This window comes from Ictidomys tridecemlineatus, chromosome 9 (genome assembly GCF_052094955.1).
Source record: "Ictidomys tridecemlineatus isolate mIctTri1 chromosome 9, mIctTri1.hap1, whole genome shotgun sequence".
Lineage (NCBI taxonomy): Eukaryota > Metazoa > Chordata > Mammalia > Rodentia > Sciuridae > Ictidomys > Ictidomys tridecemlineatus.
Genome location: NC_135485.1, coordinates 103,218,340 through 103,236,377, shown reverse-complemented (window position 1 = coordinate 103,236,377; position 18,038 = coordinate 103,218,340). Strand labels below are relative to the sequence as shown.

The following is an 18,038-nucleotide window of genomic DNA, read 5'->3' as shown; positions in this document are numbered from 1 at the left end:
TAAGTCAAAATTGCTAATAATCATGTAATGTAATTTTTGGTTGGTAAGCCAACAAAGTAACTTTAAATGCAATTAAAGATTGAATATTTGTTACAAATTCTTTGATTTTCCAGAGGAAAATTTTTGTGTTCTACTCATACCTATACTATTTTTGTGGTTTACAAAAATCTGATCTGAAAGCAAATGCCTCATATTGTTTTGACATGAGAAGTAATTCAGTGCAAGGATGATGGGAAATATTTACTGTATAAGAAAATGTCAAAAATCTCTTGTGAGAACAATTTTTATTCTGTGATTTCAGGGTCTGAGCATAACTGAAACTAAGGTCAATCAATTTAGACCCCAAGGACTTTTTTGGCAACAGTGAAGGAGGTCAACCAACAGGTCATGCAAAGGAACTTCAAATCCCCAACTTCTGTTCTTCAATTTGAGAGCAAAAGCAACCCTATTGTGACTAGAAATGGGAGTTGTTTTCTAGTTAGGCATACTCCTCATCCCAGAAGAGTCTGCCATATCAAAGGTAAGGGGACTTAAGGTCCTAGGATGTGTCTCTTTCCTCCACATTTGGTTTACTTGATGATTCTGGTGAGTTAACAAAAAAAGGCAGCTATTCAAAATATTTAACCACTGGCAAAGCATGTTCGCTGACAATTAGGACCAAAAGCCAGCACCACAGCAAGTCTCTTTTCTGTTAGACATTAGCCATTGGATTGCTTGATTGTTAGGACAGGGGCCTGGAGAGGGGGTCAAAGTCACGAGGACAATGGGGACCATTCAGGGGACTAAGGGTAGCATTGTCCAATTGGTTTAAAAGTATTTTAATATTTCAACTACAAGCGCAGCCTGCCATGTAATACGAGCCCTAAAGAAACATACCTTTTGTCTCTCCCTCCCTTCTTTCCTTTCTTTTTTATTCTTTCTTCCTTTAACTTTATGGAACAGGCGTTTGGGAAATTGGATGTTAATGACAATATCTTCTCAAAATTTAGCTTGGCTTGAATCATAAACAGTGTATAGGTTTTACCAATATCTTGGCTTCTAGATGAAACAAAAAAGAGGTAGATTTTGTTTTGAGAGGTAGATTTCTCAAGATTATGAGTGTATGGAAAACAAGCAGAACTACTGGGACTTGTTAGAATGAACTTGTCACTTTGCCCAGGATGGGTAACTGTGGGACATTAAGGGAGTGTATAGCCTCAGCTGTTGGGCTTTATCATTAGATCCTCAGACCCACCCCTGAGATTCTCACTTACTAAATAAGAACCATTGTTTCAGTGAGCCCCCAGCAGATAGAAACATATCTTATTCCTAAAAAGTGAGATTATTATCATAATATAAATGAACCATCTTTGTTGGAAAAAGCCCTGAACCTAGAAACAAAGAATATTAGGAGGCTGCTCAGCTGTCCAGACCCATCAGGACAAACATCCTTGTTCTGCAGTGGTACTGAGCAGAGGCAGAAAGACAAGGTACTGAGCTGACCTGACAAATATCTACTACAGACACTGTTTAATTCCACCTTGACCTTTTAGTGGCATTTGACAAAGTTAACCACCAATACTTTAATTCATCCCTCCCTTTCAACTGCCCTACCTCCTCCCTCCCTCCCTTCCATCCTTTTTTCTTTCCCTCCTTCATTTTTCCCCCACCCCAAATATTTTATTTAGCTTCTGTAGCATCATATGTTTCTAGGTTGTTGGTTTTTTCTCTATCCCTGTGGCTTCTACTTTCTAGCTTGCAGTAAAATCTTAGGTCAACCGTTGGCTATTTCCTCTTTGTAATCTATACTCTAATCCTAGGCAAATACACGCATTCACACATTTTAAATGTCACAGATAGGCAATAGTTTCCAATACATATCTAAAGTTCAGACCTAAATATTCAGCTGCCTACTTGTGAGGAATGGAATGCCTGATTGGAACCCTGAACTTGCTCTTCAAAACTAAACTCTTAGTCTTATCCCAGAAGTGTGGTCCCCCCAACTAGTATACACTAATAAACAAGTGGTACCACAAATTTGAGGTTGCTCCTCACTCCTCCACCTTCTTCCCTTCCCTTGGCAATATTTCACTTGATGTTATCCCTTTTTCTCCTAAATGTTTAAAAAATTATCTCTATGGTCATGTTCACAACTCCATTGCCATTACCTTTACCTTTGCTCTGATTCTTATTTTCATAATTTTCGTCCTTCTTGGTACTCCGTTTCCATTCTTACCCTTGTCCAATCCACTCATGATAGAGCAACCAAAAAGATAAACATTAAAATGTAAATTTGTTCAAAAATCCTATACCAAATCCTTCAGAGACTTGCTATGCATTTAGGATAAGATTGTTTATTTTGATATTAAATAAAATGTTCCCTATAATGTGGACTCTGATTATTTCTTATTTCTTATGGTATCTCATAAACCCATTATATACATGCCATATTGGACTTAAGTTCCTTGAACATCAACAAGCCTTTCCGGTGGATTTTAACACATTCTCCTCCCTCTAGCCATGAAACTTCCCTATTATTTGTTGTTTCTATTTGTCAGTTATTGGTTTAAACATCACTTCAAAGAGACTTTCCAGGCTCCATATCCTCAATCTTAATTTGATTTTCCTACATGATGTTTTATCATAGTACCCTATATTTTTCTACAGAGCAATATTTTTGGATCAGATTCCTTGGAAAGAGACTCTGAAATGGAGATTTGGGTAGCTTTATTGGGGAGTGCTTTGGGGAGTAACAGCTGTGAAAAAACAAGGGAAGCAGAATCAGGCAGAAGTTGAACTGCCATACAAATATAACACAACAAAGGCCTCAACCGATCCCACATGGGGCATAGGATCCTTCAGAGATATCTCAATTCCAGGCAAAGACACCATGCCTTTTGCTAACTCCTCATCCCCCACTCATTGGTTGAGCTCTTTGGGGCATGAGAGCTTCCTTTAACCAAGAGTAATTCCAAGAGAAGGACTTAGGCTTACTCAGAAGTAACTGATGGTCATGGCAGCTGGAGAGCTCAGCACATATATCCTTAGTCCATGTTCTAGGCAAGTGGTGGGTCTACTGTAGCATACACTATAACAATAGTTGCAGCTTCTGATTATATATAATCCAGTGAAAGAAAAGAAATGGTCTGATATACTGAGATAGAACTAGTAAAATGTCTCTGAGAATAGAGAGAAACAATTTTGAAGAAAGGAAACAATAAATGGGATCACGATCAATACATATAAAAAATAAAAAATTTCCATCTGTTTTCCAAATTAGTAACCTCTTCTCTCCATTAAAGAGAATAGGAAGCATTTGAACCTATACACATAACTATCTTAATAGCTTACATTTGCTTGGTAGATTTCAAGCTATATTCTGATAAGTCTTAGAGATCCAGGCAAGAGACACAGAGTAAAATGATTCTAACAACAGAAACAGTAGGTAAAGAAGTTTGAGTATTATTATTGTGTTGCAAAAAGAAATATAAGCAAATGTCATAGCTGCTTTCACAATGTTTGCCAAAGCCAGATTGTGAGACCATGTATGTATCACTTATTAAGAGGCAAAAACACCACCAACAACAAAAACCCCAAACCTGTCCCTGCCATGGTAGCCATTACCTATCTCCAGGTTCTTCTTTTACTAAAGAGACTTTGTTCTTTCACTGAAAGAGAGCCTGGATTTCTGTGATTTCCCTTCTTCTCTGAGAAGCAACAGTGGCCACCTTAGCTGCATTTGAGGGCTTTTCAAGAAATCATTTATGATTTCTTGTCTAAGTATTTGACTAAATAAAATCCTTATGTTTGGTTTTCTTAGTCATTCATTTTCTTAGTCATTCATTCAACAAATAATCAAAGAGCACCTACTTTCTGATGGGCACTGTTCTAGGCGCTGGGAATGGAGAGCAAACAAACCAGACAGAATCCTTGCTTTTATGAAGCTTATGTTCTAGTGCAACTCAGACAAGCAATGTGCAAATAGGTAACAAAGTAACAAGTGCATTGAGAAAAAGAAAAGAACATAAGGAGACAGTGAGAAATGGACTGTATTTCAGACAGAGTTGTCGGCAAAGACATTTTTATGTCATCTGAGCAAATAAATAAGAAGAGGGCAGACTAGCAGTACTATGGGGAGATTTTGAAGACTGAATAAGCATGAAAACTCCAGTAGTTTTGCCTGGTAATTTCTTGGGGGATAAAGTAGCCATCTTTTATTATCTCTTATAACCCACTGATAATGAATCAATGTCCTGCACATTACCATTTCCTAAGCCGTCCAATTCCACATGACTTTGCATTGATATTGAAAAAAGAACTTCTCTATGATTTTACATTTGAGCAAATTTCTATATTTGAATCAAAAGCAAACAACTGTTAGAAGAAAGTAAATGAACCCAGAAGTCTCTGGTCAGGAGAGGTAAGGTCCCTTTGTACCAAGTTCTTTACTACCCTCACAATCTCCTTTATCCAGCCTCCTAGTCCTACCTCCAAAAGCTTTTTACCATCTGCTGGCAAAAAAATCCAGAGTATCTTTTTTAAAGGACTTGTTCTGGATGCTTTCAAAAATCTAAAATTTTACATTGGTGAGAGACTTGGGTGAAAGGATAAAAGCAGGCCTATTCATCTTAACTCTAAGACCAAGGTTAAAGATGTGGCCTGGTTCTTAAGGTTGATAAAATGCCAGAATATTTTAAGGAAGCATGTATTGCAAACAAAATTACCTATGCTAACTTTTGAAGAATAGCACCTAGCACTGGTTCATACATTTTGGAAGTCCAGTGGCTACACATTTAACAATACTTGGTTGAAAATTGCCAATATTTAAAGAAAAACTGCCTAAACCTTAATTTGTTTGCTTGATCTTTTTAATCTTATTCACCTAGGTTTGAATAACATTCCGATCTGTACTGTGAATGACGATGAGCTTGCTCTCGGAGCCCTATACGGTGTTAGCCAGTTTGACCAGTTAGAGAAGGATGAGATACCATTTGCCAAATGCAATTATCCACCGAGTCCTGCTGCCCCAGAGAGTCCTGTCAGAGAAGTGTCACCAGCCCAAAGCAGAGTCAAAATGCCCCCAAGACCTCATTCAGGTGAGTTGCTCTCAACTGATGGAATATCTTCTTGGATCTCCTACAAATTACTGGTGTGGTCCTATATGATTGCTAAAATGGCTGTAGTGATTTTTAAATAGAATTTTCTCACTATGAAATATGTTTTTCAGTATATAATTATTTCTCTCTTCTAACTTCAATTCAGTACTGCAATAACATTAATAAATATTATTACTATTATTGTGTCCAACATGTATTTGGCATGATTGTAGTCTCTAATCCCTATAAAACTAGCTAAGAGAAAGGGGATATGAATCTTTAAGCTGATACCAAAAGGGAAACTACATCAGTCAAAAAGCAAGTCCAGGAAACAGTATGGACAGAATTGCTTATTTACATCCCCACAGGACTATCATCTCCTTAAGGTCATGCCTTAGTGTCACTGCCTCCTGTGTTTTTGTCCTCTTGGTTTGTCCTCAGGTCCTAGCAGAATACTTTCTAAATGAAGCTGATAAACTTAATCAAAAGCAATGTGTGATAAAATCCAAAGGACAAGTACAATAGAAGAAAGGAATTCTGCATGGTAAAAATTATACCCAGTTCCCTCTTTCCTACTAAATATAAACACATGCTGTTACTAAAACTTTCAGAGTATATGCAAATTATTTTGGTATACTATAGTAAAATATATTTTTTCTAAAGTTAGTAAGAGTAATCATTTACAAAATACTTACTATGTGACACATACCAATTCTAAGGTATTCACACTGGTTAATTCATTTTATTCTCTCAAGAATTCCTCCTCCACTCTTCTGTTGGCAATGAAGAGCTAAAGTCCGCTTATTCCACTTTCTTTCTAGTATTCCTTCCAATTCTGTAGCACCTGGAAACTTAAAAATTACATTTTCAAGACAGAGTGACTTCATAGGAATTAGTGAATTAGTAGTTGCAACCTAGTAAGATTTGTTAGTTGTAGGGGTAAGTTCATTTTTTTTTTTTTTTGCTATATAATATCAAGCATGACTAGAAACTTGAATTTTCTAGCTACAGCATCCTAATATTCAGATTCTGCATTTATGGGTATAAACAAGCAAGGTCAGCAGATATTGTAGCTTTCTGACTATAATAGCATTCCAGTGCCTAATCTTCAGCATCATAAATGTGGGGCAGTAATTCAAGTGGCAGCAGCCTCCTGGTTCCCCTTCCTCTTGACTCTGTTAAAGGTTGTGCCTCCCAAGGTAGGTCAGGTCCAAGATGTTGCTCCTAGAGTAATTTGGAAAGGTTGAGATCAGTGTTCATAGCCCCAGTCCTTCCAACACTATTACAAACTCTTATTTATCTGTATTATTTACATTTTGGCTTAAAATTGAGTAGCTTTGATTTTCCATGAGTGAACACTAACATTACATACTCACCACAATTTTGTTTTCATTATTTGAGGAGAGATAACATTAAAGTTTATTTTTCTCTCTTTCTCTAGCTAGAATTAATGGATTTAGTTAGTACTATGAATGTGTACAAAATATTTTCATCTTAAAATGACTGTTGTGTTAATTAAGGCTTTGGTAAAAGATAGCATCACTTACACAGAATATGTCTTTAAATTAAAGTTCAGAAAATTTCAAGTGGTTTTAAGGCAGGGGGATTTAGTTCAATGGCCAAGTCAAAGTAGAGTTGAGAGACTAATGAAACAAGAAAAAATAAAGAAAGGATACAATAATAGGTCAGCACAAATATTCTCTGTCTTCAGGGAAACAAACACATAAATTCTATTCTAATTAGAGAATGTGACAGCTTGATGGGTATGAAACAGAGAAAAAACATGTTCTATTGTAAGATATGTACTTTTAAATCAGTTTAACTGAATTAAGAAAGCACTTACAGTGTATCTTTATATTATCAGTTTGGGAATAGAATTAATATTTTAATATAAATGCACTTTTCTTATGCTGTTATAATGAAATTCCACCTGAAATGTTTCCTAATATTTATATATACATCCTGGAGTTGAACTTAACCTAAAGTCAGATATACTCTCATATATTTCAGCAATTGACACCTTACATGATAGAAATTCTTTTTTAGTTTAATTTACATATATTTTTCCTAAACCTCATTTCAGAGCCCTGCAGAAAATTCAATGAGTGCTTCAAAACTTCCAGTGAAAATCCCTTAGTAATTAAAAAGGTAAAGAAACAACTATTTACAGCTATCTATTTAATTGGATTCTTTTTTTATTGGTTGTTCAAAACATTACAAAGCTCTTGACATATCGTATTTCATACATTAGATTGAAGTGGGTTATGAACTCCCATTTTTACCCCAAATACAGATTGCAGAATCACATCGGTCACACATCCACATTTTTACATAATGCCATATTAGTAACTGTTGTATTCTGTTACCTTTCCTATCCTCAACTATCCCCCCTCCCCAGGGTCTTGTGCATGTGAGGCAAGCTCTCTACCAACTGAGCTATATCCCCAGTCCTTAATTGGATTCTGTCATTTCCTTTTCTTTTCTTCACATATCTTTCTGAAAAGTCACTACATTGCACAATATTTTTAAAGCTTTACTAAAATATAACTAACACAATATAAAAAGCATATATTCAAAATACACAAGTTGATTTGACACATCCAGGAAACTAGCACTCCAATCAAGAAAATCTACGTATATATGTGTGTATGTACGTATATATTAACCCCCAAAGTCTCCTCATGACCACAGCACTCCCAAAGCACTTTATATCACTTGGATTTAAAATTTTTATACAAATGAAATAAAATAATGAGTTCTCCTTTAAAATCTGATTTAATTCAGCACGATTATTTTAAGATTCATTCATGTTGTTTTGTGCATCAATAATTCATTCTTTTCTATTGCTGAGTAGTATTTAATTTTATGATTGTCTCACAATTTGTTTATCTGTTTGCCTATATTTTTAATATTTACAAAGCTAATATGAACATTTGTGTAAAACTCTTTCTATAGATATGTACTGTCTTTTCTTTTGGGAGTGGAATAACTTGAGTCTCATAGGAATTTTATGTTTAAACTTTTAAGAAATGGCCACTGTGTTTTCCAAAGTGGTTGTAGCATTTCACCTCCCACTGACAGTAAATAAGAATTTCCTTTCTTCTACAGACTTTCAAAACTTAGTTTTGGTCACTCTTTTTATTTTTAACAATTTAGCTGGTAAATAGTGGTAGTTTATTGTGGTTTTTATTTCCATTTTCTTAATGACTAATGAGGTTGACATCTTTTCATAATCTTATTTGTCATACATATATCCTTTTACAGGAAGTATATGTTCAAATCTTTTGCCTATTTTTGACATTGAGTTGTTGGTCTTTTGTTATAATTTATAAAATTTCTTTTTATATTTCAATTATAAATCTTATGTCACAACACATATGCACATTTTGCAAAAGTTTTCTTCTAGTATGATACTTGCTTATTTTGTGTATCAGTGTTTTTGAAAAAAAACCCACAAAATTTATAATTTTGATAACACTGAAATGCATAATTTTTGTATTATACTTTCAAATCTAGCTGGTGTTTATCTATATTGTACCTTATTGCAATGGCTGAACTTCTAGAACACTGTTGAACAGAAGTGATGAGAGCAGACATCCTTGCCTGGAGTCTGAACAAAGGGGAAAACATTCAGACTTTAGCCATTCAGTACAATAAAGTTTACTTTATTCACAGATGCATTTCATATGGTGGAAGAAATGTTTTTCTATTTATAGAGCTTTATCAGAAACAGGGGATGAATTTTGCCAAATGCATTTTCTTCGTATGAGACGATCACATAATCTTTCTTTTCAGTCTGTTAATATAATGAATTAATTACATGGGTTTAACTTTCAAACATTAAACCAACCTTGAATTCCTGGTGAAAACTTTATTTGGTTATGATATGCTATTCTTTTAAATATAAAATTTTAAAAAATATTTTGTTTATGTTCATGAACAATATTTGTAGGTTTTTTTTCTTTCTTTTCTTTTCTTTTTTTTTTTGGAGGGTGGGTGGCACGAATTGAACTCAGGGGCACTCAATCACTGAGCCACATCCCCAGCCCTATTTTGCATTTTATTTAGAGACAGGATCTCACTGAGTTGCTTAGCATTTCACTTTTACCAAGACTGGTTTTGAACTCCAGGTCCTCCTGCCTCAGACTTTTTCATGACTATATAATCTATACCAATGTTTGTTCTTTCATTACTTATATCAGTAATTTGTGTCTCTTTCTTGATGTGTCTAGTTAAAGATTTACCTGTTTAACTGATCTTCTTAAAGAACCAGAGTTTCAGACAGGCATAATGACACACCCCGTGTAATCCTAGCTGCTCAGGAAACTAAGGCAAGGAGGATCATGAGTTCAAGCCAGCCTCAACAACTTATTGAGGCCCTAAGCAATTCACCTTCTCTCTAAATAAAATACAAAAGGACTAGGGATGTGGTCAGTGATTGAACACCCTGGGTTCAATCCCTAGTACCAAAAAAAAAAAAAGCAATTAGGATTTCATTTCATTGATTATCTCTATTGTTTCTTCAGTTATATTTAATTGATTCTGGCTTCCACCTTTATATATGGTAAAAACTTTTTAAATTTTTTCTTTGACCCATGGATTACTTATTAATTCCACTCTAGTTAGAGAACACACTTTGCATTCTTTGAAACATTAAATTTATTGAGAATGGTTATATAAACCAAAGCATGGTCAATTAATTATTTTCCATTTTCCCATGACAATAATTTTTATTCTGCTGCTTTTGGGTACAATGTAATATAAACACCAATAGGTTATGTTGGTTGATATCATTGCCCAAGTCTTCTACAGTCATTACTGATTTCCTATCTACTTTTTCTACAAATTATTGAGGAAAGGATATTAAAATTTCTGACTATATTTATAGATTCCTATATTTCTCTTATCATTTCTGAAAATTTTAATCATATATTTTTAACCTCTTATTAAGGAGTATAACTGTTAAGGTTTGCTATGTTCTTGGGATGAAATGATCTTTCTATCATTAAAAAATTACTATTTTTACTCCTGATACTATTCTTTGCCTTGAAATCTTAGACTTCAGACTTTCTATTTCTTCTTGAATCAATTTTAGCAACACATCCTTTTTCTAAAAATTGTTATCTAAATTGTCAAATTTATTGGAAAAGTTATACATAATGCTCTTATAATCTTGTAAGAATATCTTCAGAATTTATAAGAGATACCCTTTTACAACATGTCATTATTTTTCTTCATTAATTTTAACAGAAGTTTTTATGTATTTTAATAGTGTATCAAAAACTTTGTGAATTTTTCATCCTCTGTTGAATATTTTTATTTTGTTGATTTTTCTTGTTATCATTTTGTATATTAACATACTTTATTTATTCTAACTTATTTTTCTAATATGTGTACTTTAAAGCTATAAATTAATATTTAAATATTGCTTTAGCTGCCTTCACAATTTTCACTAGTCAACATTTTTAGTAAGCTCAAAATATTTTCCAGTTCTCACTGTAATTTCTTATTTGGTTCAGGACCCAATTGTTGGTCATCTTGTATGAAACATTATTTGTAGGAATCTGAAACTCAAAGTAAATGTGTTTTTCCCAGAGGGTTTACTTCTGTAGGAACCAAGTTCTATCAGCTTAGACCAACTTAAACCAAGTTCCAACCTTGATTTCATTCTGTATTTCTTCAAGGATAGTCATTCACACACACATACACACACACACACACACACACACACACATTATATATTATGAGTTTTATGTGATTTCAACAAAAGTTAATAATATATCACTATTTATTTTGTCTCCAAATACAAATGTTTGATAGAACTTAAAGGAGAATTAAAACTATCCTCCTTTTACTTTCATGGATCTCTCTTATTTACTAGAATGTTTCTCATTCATTTTATGTTTAATTTGCATAGAAGTAATGCATATTGATTATAATATACTTTTTATTTAGGAAGAAATTAAGGTTAAAAAGTCACCATCACCTCCAAATGCATGCTATACTGCTGGATCCTGCTCTTCAGAGGCAATGAGCACCAAGGCTGATGTCAAAGAGAACACTGTTTGCATACCAAACTATCTGGATCAAGAAATAAAGGTAAAAGGCAGGTTTATTAAATCCATAACTTGGGAATAGCATGAACATAACAAAAAAACTCATATAACTATTGTGATTAAAACTTAAGAATGGTTCCTTATTGAAACCTGAATATTTAAAACTAATTAGTCTGAAATGCAAGGCCTGTTCATGTTTTCATTTCTAATCATTTTACTTGTCCCTGGAATTTTGTCACTCATACATAAACACAAGCTTTGGTTTAGATGTAATAAAAAGATGGGCATTTACCAATCAAACCAGCCCAATTCTTCCCATGACATTATTTTCCTAAAACTTGAGAGGCACTATCCCTAATTTCTTGCCACTTTTGTCTATTTCCTTGTTATATATTAAGGCAAATATTCTTCCAATCATGTCTCCCTTCTTATTTTTGGAAATTTTCCACAAGTATTTTCTGCCTGAAGTTATAAAGTTAGTTATATTAATAGTTGTCACATTAGACTAGAGGGTTCTCCTCAGTCACAGTTATTTCTGACAATGACATATGATCAAGGATAATAAACTATCTGATATTTGTTATCTGCTATTTTTTTCTTTTCTTTGAATCACTTTGGTACATACCACATTGCCTCATTGTAAGACCCACTACAATGAATTAAAGGTCAAAAGTATTGTATTGATGACTCTAATATAATTTTAAATAATCAGTATTTATCATAACAGTTATACATAACAAAACATGTTGTAAAGAAGGTCATTGAATAATTCTAACAAGGAACTATTTAAAAATAAAGTAGAACAATGTTATAGAAATAAGCAGTGTTATTAATATAATAATTTATGTGATGACTGTATTGGGAAAAATAATAAAAGAAAAGATGATGTTCTAACTAAAGATAGTATACAGAGTCTTCAAAATCACCACCCACCTTACCTATAAAATTATGGCCACACTGATGTTTTCTATAATATGCTCATTTCTACCTCATAGGCTTATCCTCATAAGCATTCTTTTGCCCTTGATCCTCTGTGTAGTCACTTTCTCATTCAAGTTTCAGTTTAAATAACACTCAGAAATATTTTGCCTGACCACCCAATCTAATGTAGCTACCCAGTCATCCTCAATGACATTACCCTTTGTTATTTGAGCATAACATATGCCTTATTTGAACTGTTTGCATTTATTTATTTGTTTCAGTATTGTCTCTCTTTCCTCACCCCAGAAGTTGAGTCCTAGAAGATCTCATAGTTGTCCATCTTGTTTACTACTTCCTCTTCAGGGCCTAGATGAGTGCTAAAATCTGATAATTATAAATAAGTTTTTGTTGAATGTTAAATAAGTAAAACATGAGAAATATTCAACCAAGACCAAGGTAAATTTGTAGAAAATTAACTACATGGGGTTGACCCTAACAATTAGAAGCTGAATGCAGTTTTAGTGAGACTGTCTTGCTTCTTTGGGCACATCAATAGACTAAAAAAAATCTTATAGATGGAACTTTAGAGGTATCTATTAAAAAGCATTCCTCTTAAAGGCATCTGCCATGTTATAGACATAAGTTTAACTGGACTCTGATTGATTAAAAAAACCTACTAAAATGTAAACTCTTTGAAGATAGGCATCTTATATTCACAACTGATTCCTCAGCCCTCATCACTGCTTGAAAAATATTAATGGGCACATACAGCATGGCATTTTACTAGATAGTTGTTGACTATTTGTTAAATAAATTAAGAAAGAGGGAACAAAATAAAAACAGGTCTTATTAAGACTTTTGGTTTGTGTAGAAGAGTAACTGAAAGTTTAGACAGGAGGCATTGGAAATATAACTCACAATTCTTAAATTATATATGAAGTGGTATAATATTAATTCAAGGGACACTATGATATGTTAGGATGAATATTTTAATCCTAGAGCAACAAAAAAAGTATGGCTGAAAAGCTAATGAAGCAAATAAAGTTGAATGCTTAAAAATACTTGATTGATCCAAAAGGAAGCAGAAAAAAGAAAAAGTAGAACAAAAATAGAAGAGAATTTTTTAAAAAGTGACAAGATGGTACACTTAAACCCATGCAAAAACAGGCTAAAAACTCCAATAAAAAGACAGATTGATAGACTATATAATAACTTTTAACAAAGGCCACTGCTTCAGCCTCTTTCAGATTCCCATTAGAACCCCAAGGAACAGTAGGAAAGGACCACTTTCCCAGAAGAAGTGAGTTTCTCCTATAGAAGGTGTTGGAACTGACATAACAAGAGAAACACATAGCATTGCCTAGTCTAAACTATTACTTACACTGGTAATGTTTTTGCTAAAATTATTTTGTACTTTTTGAAAATGGGGTCCTGAACTAAGATCCCACTTGAGTTAGTTGATTATCATGGACGCGGAGAGATGAGATATGAAGAAAGTAAAGGAAATGTTTTAAGACTTGTATAATTTTTTGCTCACCCTGTAACTCTAATTAATGTTCTCTGTCAGATCTTGGCAAAGCTCTGTGACATTTTACATACTGATTCTCTGGCAGAAGTTACACAGTGGCTGCTTCATGCAAGTACAAAAGGTGAGATCAATATAAGTATTTGTAGATACTGAGATTCGGTTAATGAAAGAAACTGGGAATATGCCAATATCTGAAGTTTTCTACCTTGGATTTGCAAAGATAAGGCTGCAATTGTTTCTTCCATGTTTCAGCGTCAGAATCATTACAGTACTGTATTTCCAACTGCAGGCATGCTGGTCATTTAATGAACCCCAAATACAGTATGTTTCCAGCTGAACTCATTGGGATGATATGAAACACCTATGACTAGAGAAGACCTTATTCTCAGTTAGAGCTGGTTTGGGCTTCTGTTCCAAATTCCACACCCTAGAACTGTCCCTGAGCACATCCTATCACCTACTGCGAATTCTGAACATAGGGCCTGTTTCTCTTTTTTAGTATGGATGGCAGTAACATAGCTTTCCCAGTTTTGGACTCAGTTAACAACTCTGTCTATTTTTACCCAAACCATCAACATAGTTATATCTCAGCCTCCTTTGGGCTCTTAACACCTATCCCATGAAAATGCCTAAAATTCCCAACAAGCAGGGAGACCAAAAGTGACACAGAGCAGCTATCCTGAAACTAAACTGGCCATCAGACTGACTAGAGCAAAACTTCTAAAGAGAATCTGCATTATCAGGTATCCTTAAATTTTTACAGCAGCCTATAAAGCTTTTGTACTCAATATTTTTAAATTATTCCACTGCTATTCAAAGACAGTGACTTAACTACCCTGAGCACTGTACAGTATCATAGGTCGACAGAAACTAGGTTGAAATGAATGAACTTTTCTGCAGCAACATTGACTCACATATAGTTACCTACCTGGAGAACAGATCGCCAGCCTTCACACTGGTGTGCTAGAAATAAGTACTAAGTCTGTGCTTCTAGCTAACATGATAATGACAACTTCCACTCTTCAACTTTTTTTTTTTTTTAATCAGAAAAAGAGTGGATCTCAGCTTTGATTCATTCTGAGCTGGCTGAGATACATTTATTGAATCGCCACAGAAGAAACACCCCAGTGGAACCAGCAGGAGAGACTGGGAAGCCATCTGCAGTTAAATCACCCACTAGGATCAAATCTCCCCCAAATTCACCTGCAAAGTCAAAGGTGCTGACTGGAGCTAAGGATGGATATCAACCAACCAGGTAATTAGATATGGTCACTTAAAGGGCCTATAGTTATATAAAGGGTTTGAGTTCTCTTGTTTATCTGTCAAAATGCTAAATATGCTGAGGTTCAAGTCTCAACTCTGCTCAGTAAATGATTGCAATATGTGTGTTTTCTTTCATTTTTATATGGAACATGAGAATTGTTCTCAAGTCTACTGTTCAGAATATTTTAGCAGGGGCTATGTCTTCTTTATCCAATAACCTTTTTTTTTTTTTTTGAGGAAAATTCCCTTTTCACTAAGAGCAAAGCAAGAGTAATTTTTTTTTCTTTCTCCAAGAAAGAAAATATGGGGGCTTTTTTTTTTTTCAGTTTAACTAAGAATAGAAGCCATAAAGAAAACCGAAAGTATAGTGTTATGGTTATTGTATATTTTGTTAAATGAACATCATATAGGCATGGTTTTTGTGTAGAATAATAAAGATAAAAATCGATTGTTTCACTTAATTTTTCTGACACTCCTGGGGGCTTTAAGAGAGAAGAATAACCACTAAAGAAATTGGAAATTATTTCAGAAGAAATTTTTCTTAAACTATATAATTTCAAGAGCAGAAGGTTAATATATATTTATTATGTATCATATCATGTTGAAAGAATGTGTGGTAAGGTATTATTAAAGCTGAGGAAGAAAATCTTGTTGCTTTAAAGTTAAAAGTTGGTAAAACTTAAATTTGGAGAAAATTAATATTAAAAACATAATTTGTCACTTTAAAAGGATTAAGACAGAGAATTTTATATTGTAATTTGTCTCTATCATAAAGTATCCATAAAATCAGAAACTAGGAGATAGTTAGAGCCAATATCCACCTTCATGACTAGCATATGGACGTTCTAGTTAGATATTTACTCCAAGTAAGAACTTTTTGTTAGGAAGTAAATTTAATACTGACAACATTAAAAAGCAAAGAACTGAGACAGCATATTTAAGATAGATATATGCTGAGTTTTTGATAGAATAGTCTAATTTGTATCTGTGAAATTAATTTTTTTTCTTTCTCCAATTCATTCAGAGCATCAAGCCAAGAATCTGCAGGAAATAAGGAAGTAGCAAAAGGTTAAGTATAGTTTGTGATAATTACTGAGTCGGTATAAGGAAACCAGCAAGTACTAACTACTTAGGGACATTGATTTTAAAGATTTGTGCTTTTACAAGAAAAAAAAAAAGTAAAATACAAGAGTGATTTCCATCAAAACTGTTAAGGGACCACATCTGCTGAATTTCTCCTAGAGATGAATTTAAAATAAATTTACCTTTGTTTTGAAAGGCAAAGTGCTGCCTCATCAGGGACAGAGACATTCCTAGAAACAGGACAGCAGGACAACAGAACTATAGGTGTAGTCATGCAAACTCAATGAAAAGGAAAACCCTGCATTGACCTACAAAAGGATGATGATCTCAGAGTTTGGTTCTTTACAGCTTAACTGTCATAGAGCTGGATGATTTCACTGGATACAAAGTCAACCCAGAGAGAAGAGTAAAATGGCAACCAGCCACAAGCAGGTACCCTGTAAGACAGGTGAAATATAATAGAAAAAGAGCAGTTTTGTGTCGCCACCAGACAGATGTCCAGTACCAGCCTACAATATGGACCAGAAAAAATAATTGTGAAAGTCCTACTTTGGTCCAGAATAGCCCAAGAGAAGCACCCCTGTGGATCTGGCAGCTTCTAGCTTTAAAACAAGCATGGCAAATATAACTACAGAGAAACAAACTGTCAAGTATATCTATAAGCTTTGTTATTTCTCCAAATTCCCCTCATATTAGGAATGATATGCTAATTAATTAGAGTCCCATGGGGTCCCTCTAGATGCCAGCAGTTCCATTGGGGTTTACCAAACACAAAAGTGGCTTTATGTGCTAACAGACAATAATAAGTGTAGTTTAGAAATTAAAAAGTACTCGTTACTCTAACTATGAGGATAATCTACTGCATCTGGACTCTCCTACCAAACTTCCCACCCTAGGACTGTAAAATGATGACATTGATGGTGTCTAATTAACTTTGTCTTACTTTGGGACCCACAACATTTTTCCCTGTTAGATACCTAGAAATCCCTCAAATTATGCCCCTTTCACTCCATTGTTGTTATTCAGCATCTTTACAAATTTGTACTGCTATTTGGGTGCAATTATGTAGGCTATGGAAGTAGTGTATGGTACAATGAATTTGTTTTAACCTGCTTATCTATTCTCTTATTTTAACTATCTGACCATAGACCTTTCTCCTTTCTCTCACTGGTCCAATACTTGCCTACCCCTCTTATTCATCATCAATTCTAAATCATTCCTACCAGAATCACATTTGTTTCTAAGAGTAAAAGAGCATAGCCTGCGTGTTATAGAACACATAGCTCATTAAAGATGAGTCTGTGGTAAGAAATATGAGAAGAGATTCTTTTATGAATTTTGGCTGTTTCTGATTCACCTAAACTTCATTTGATGGTTTTTTTTTTTTTTGTATATCATTTAATACTAAAACAAGGTAGAAGCTATACTCAGTATCTCAAACATGGTCTTATTTATATATACATTTTTTTTCTATTTCAGCTATACTTAAGTGTCTCAAATATGGTTTTATATATAGATGTACATTTTCTGTTTCAGGAGCTGAGCACAAGACCCCATTGTTTATAAGAAAAAACAACATGAAAATACCTATTACAGAATATTTCAGCAAACCAAAGTCTCCTTTCAGGTCTAATAATCAGGAGAGTTATATTATTGGGTCAGCAAAACCAATGTCTGCAAGGAGTATACAAGGATACAATCTTTGTCCTCAAAACTTGTCTTATCCTTTAACATACCAAAGGTAGAAACTGTACACTGAGCTAATTCTTTCAGAAATTTGAGTTTCACGTTAATTAATTTTAAAAAATCAAGCAGTTCTCTTATGGTGGCACAGGTTAATCTCAAAACACCTGTATATAATGCTACAAATAAATGTTAATGAAGATAACAGCTTCATCTGTAGTTAATTTTTAATATTACATGAAAAAGAAGCATATTTATTTAAATATTGTTTCCAATCTTGCACTGTTATTTTTAGTACATAAGCTTAGAGCTCTGATACTAGAAAATAACACCCATAATTAGAATTGATAGATTCTTATCTCCAACTATTAGAAGAAAAAAATTAAAAGCCTAGTCTGAGAATTTCAACATTTGAGCTGAGTTTTACAA

At 33.9% G+C, this 18,038-nt stretch overlaps 1 protein-coding gene across 1 annotated transcript; it reads left to right on the top strand.

Annotated features, from left to right (window-relative positions):
- The first annotated feature begins 312 nt into the window (after positions 1-312).
- C9H4orf17 (chromosome 9 C4orf17 homolog) lies at positions 313-17,730 on the top strand. The gene is made up of 8 exons (XM_005325812.3): positions 313-520; positions 4,866-5,075; positions 7,159-7,223; positions 11,031-11,174; positions 13,620-13,701; positions 14,628-14,835; positions 15,868-15,911; positions 17,463-17,730. The coding sequence occupies exons 1-8, from the start codon at positions 388-390 to the stop codon at positions 17,669-17,671; spliced, it is 1,095 nt and encodes a 364-aa protein (XP_005325869.2). The 5' UTR covers positions 313-387; the 3' UTR covers positions 17,672-17,730.
- Positions 17,731-18,038: the final 308 nt, after the last annotated feature.

Bases quoted from the DNA above. Each gene is read 5' to 3' on its own strand.
- C9H4orf17 (XM_005325812.3), top strand. From the start codon at position 388: ATGCAAAGGAACTTCAAATCCCCAACTTCTGTTCTTCAATTTGAGAGC. The intron at 521-4,865 runs GTAAGGGGACTT...TTATTCACCTAG, and splicing joins AAGAGTCTGCCATATCAAAG to GTTTGAATAACATTCCGATC. The intron at 5,076-7,158 runs GTGAGTTGCTCT...ACCTCATTTCAG, and splicing joins GCCCCCAAGACCTCATTCAG to AGCCCTGCAGAAAATTCAAT.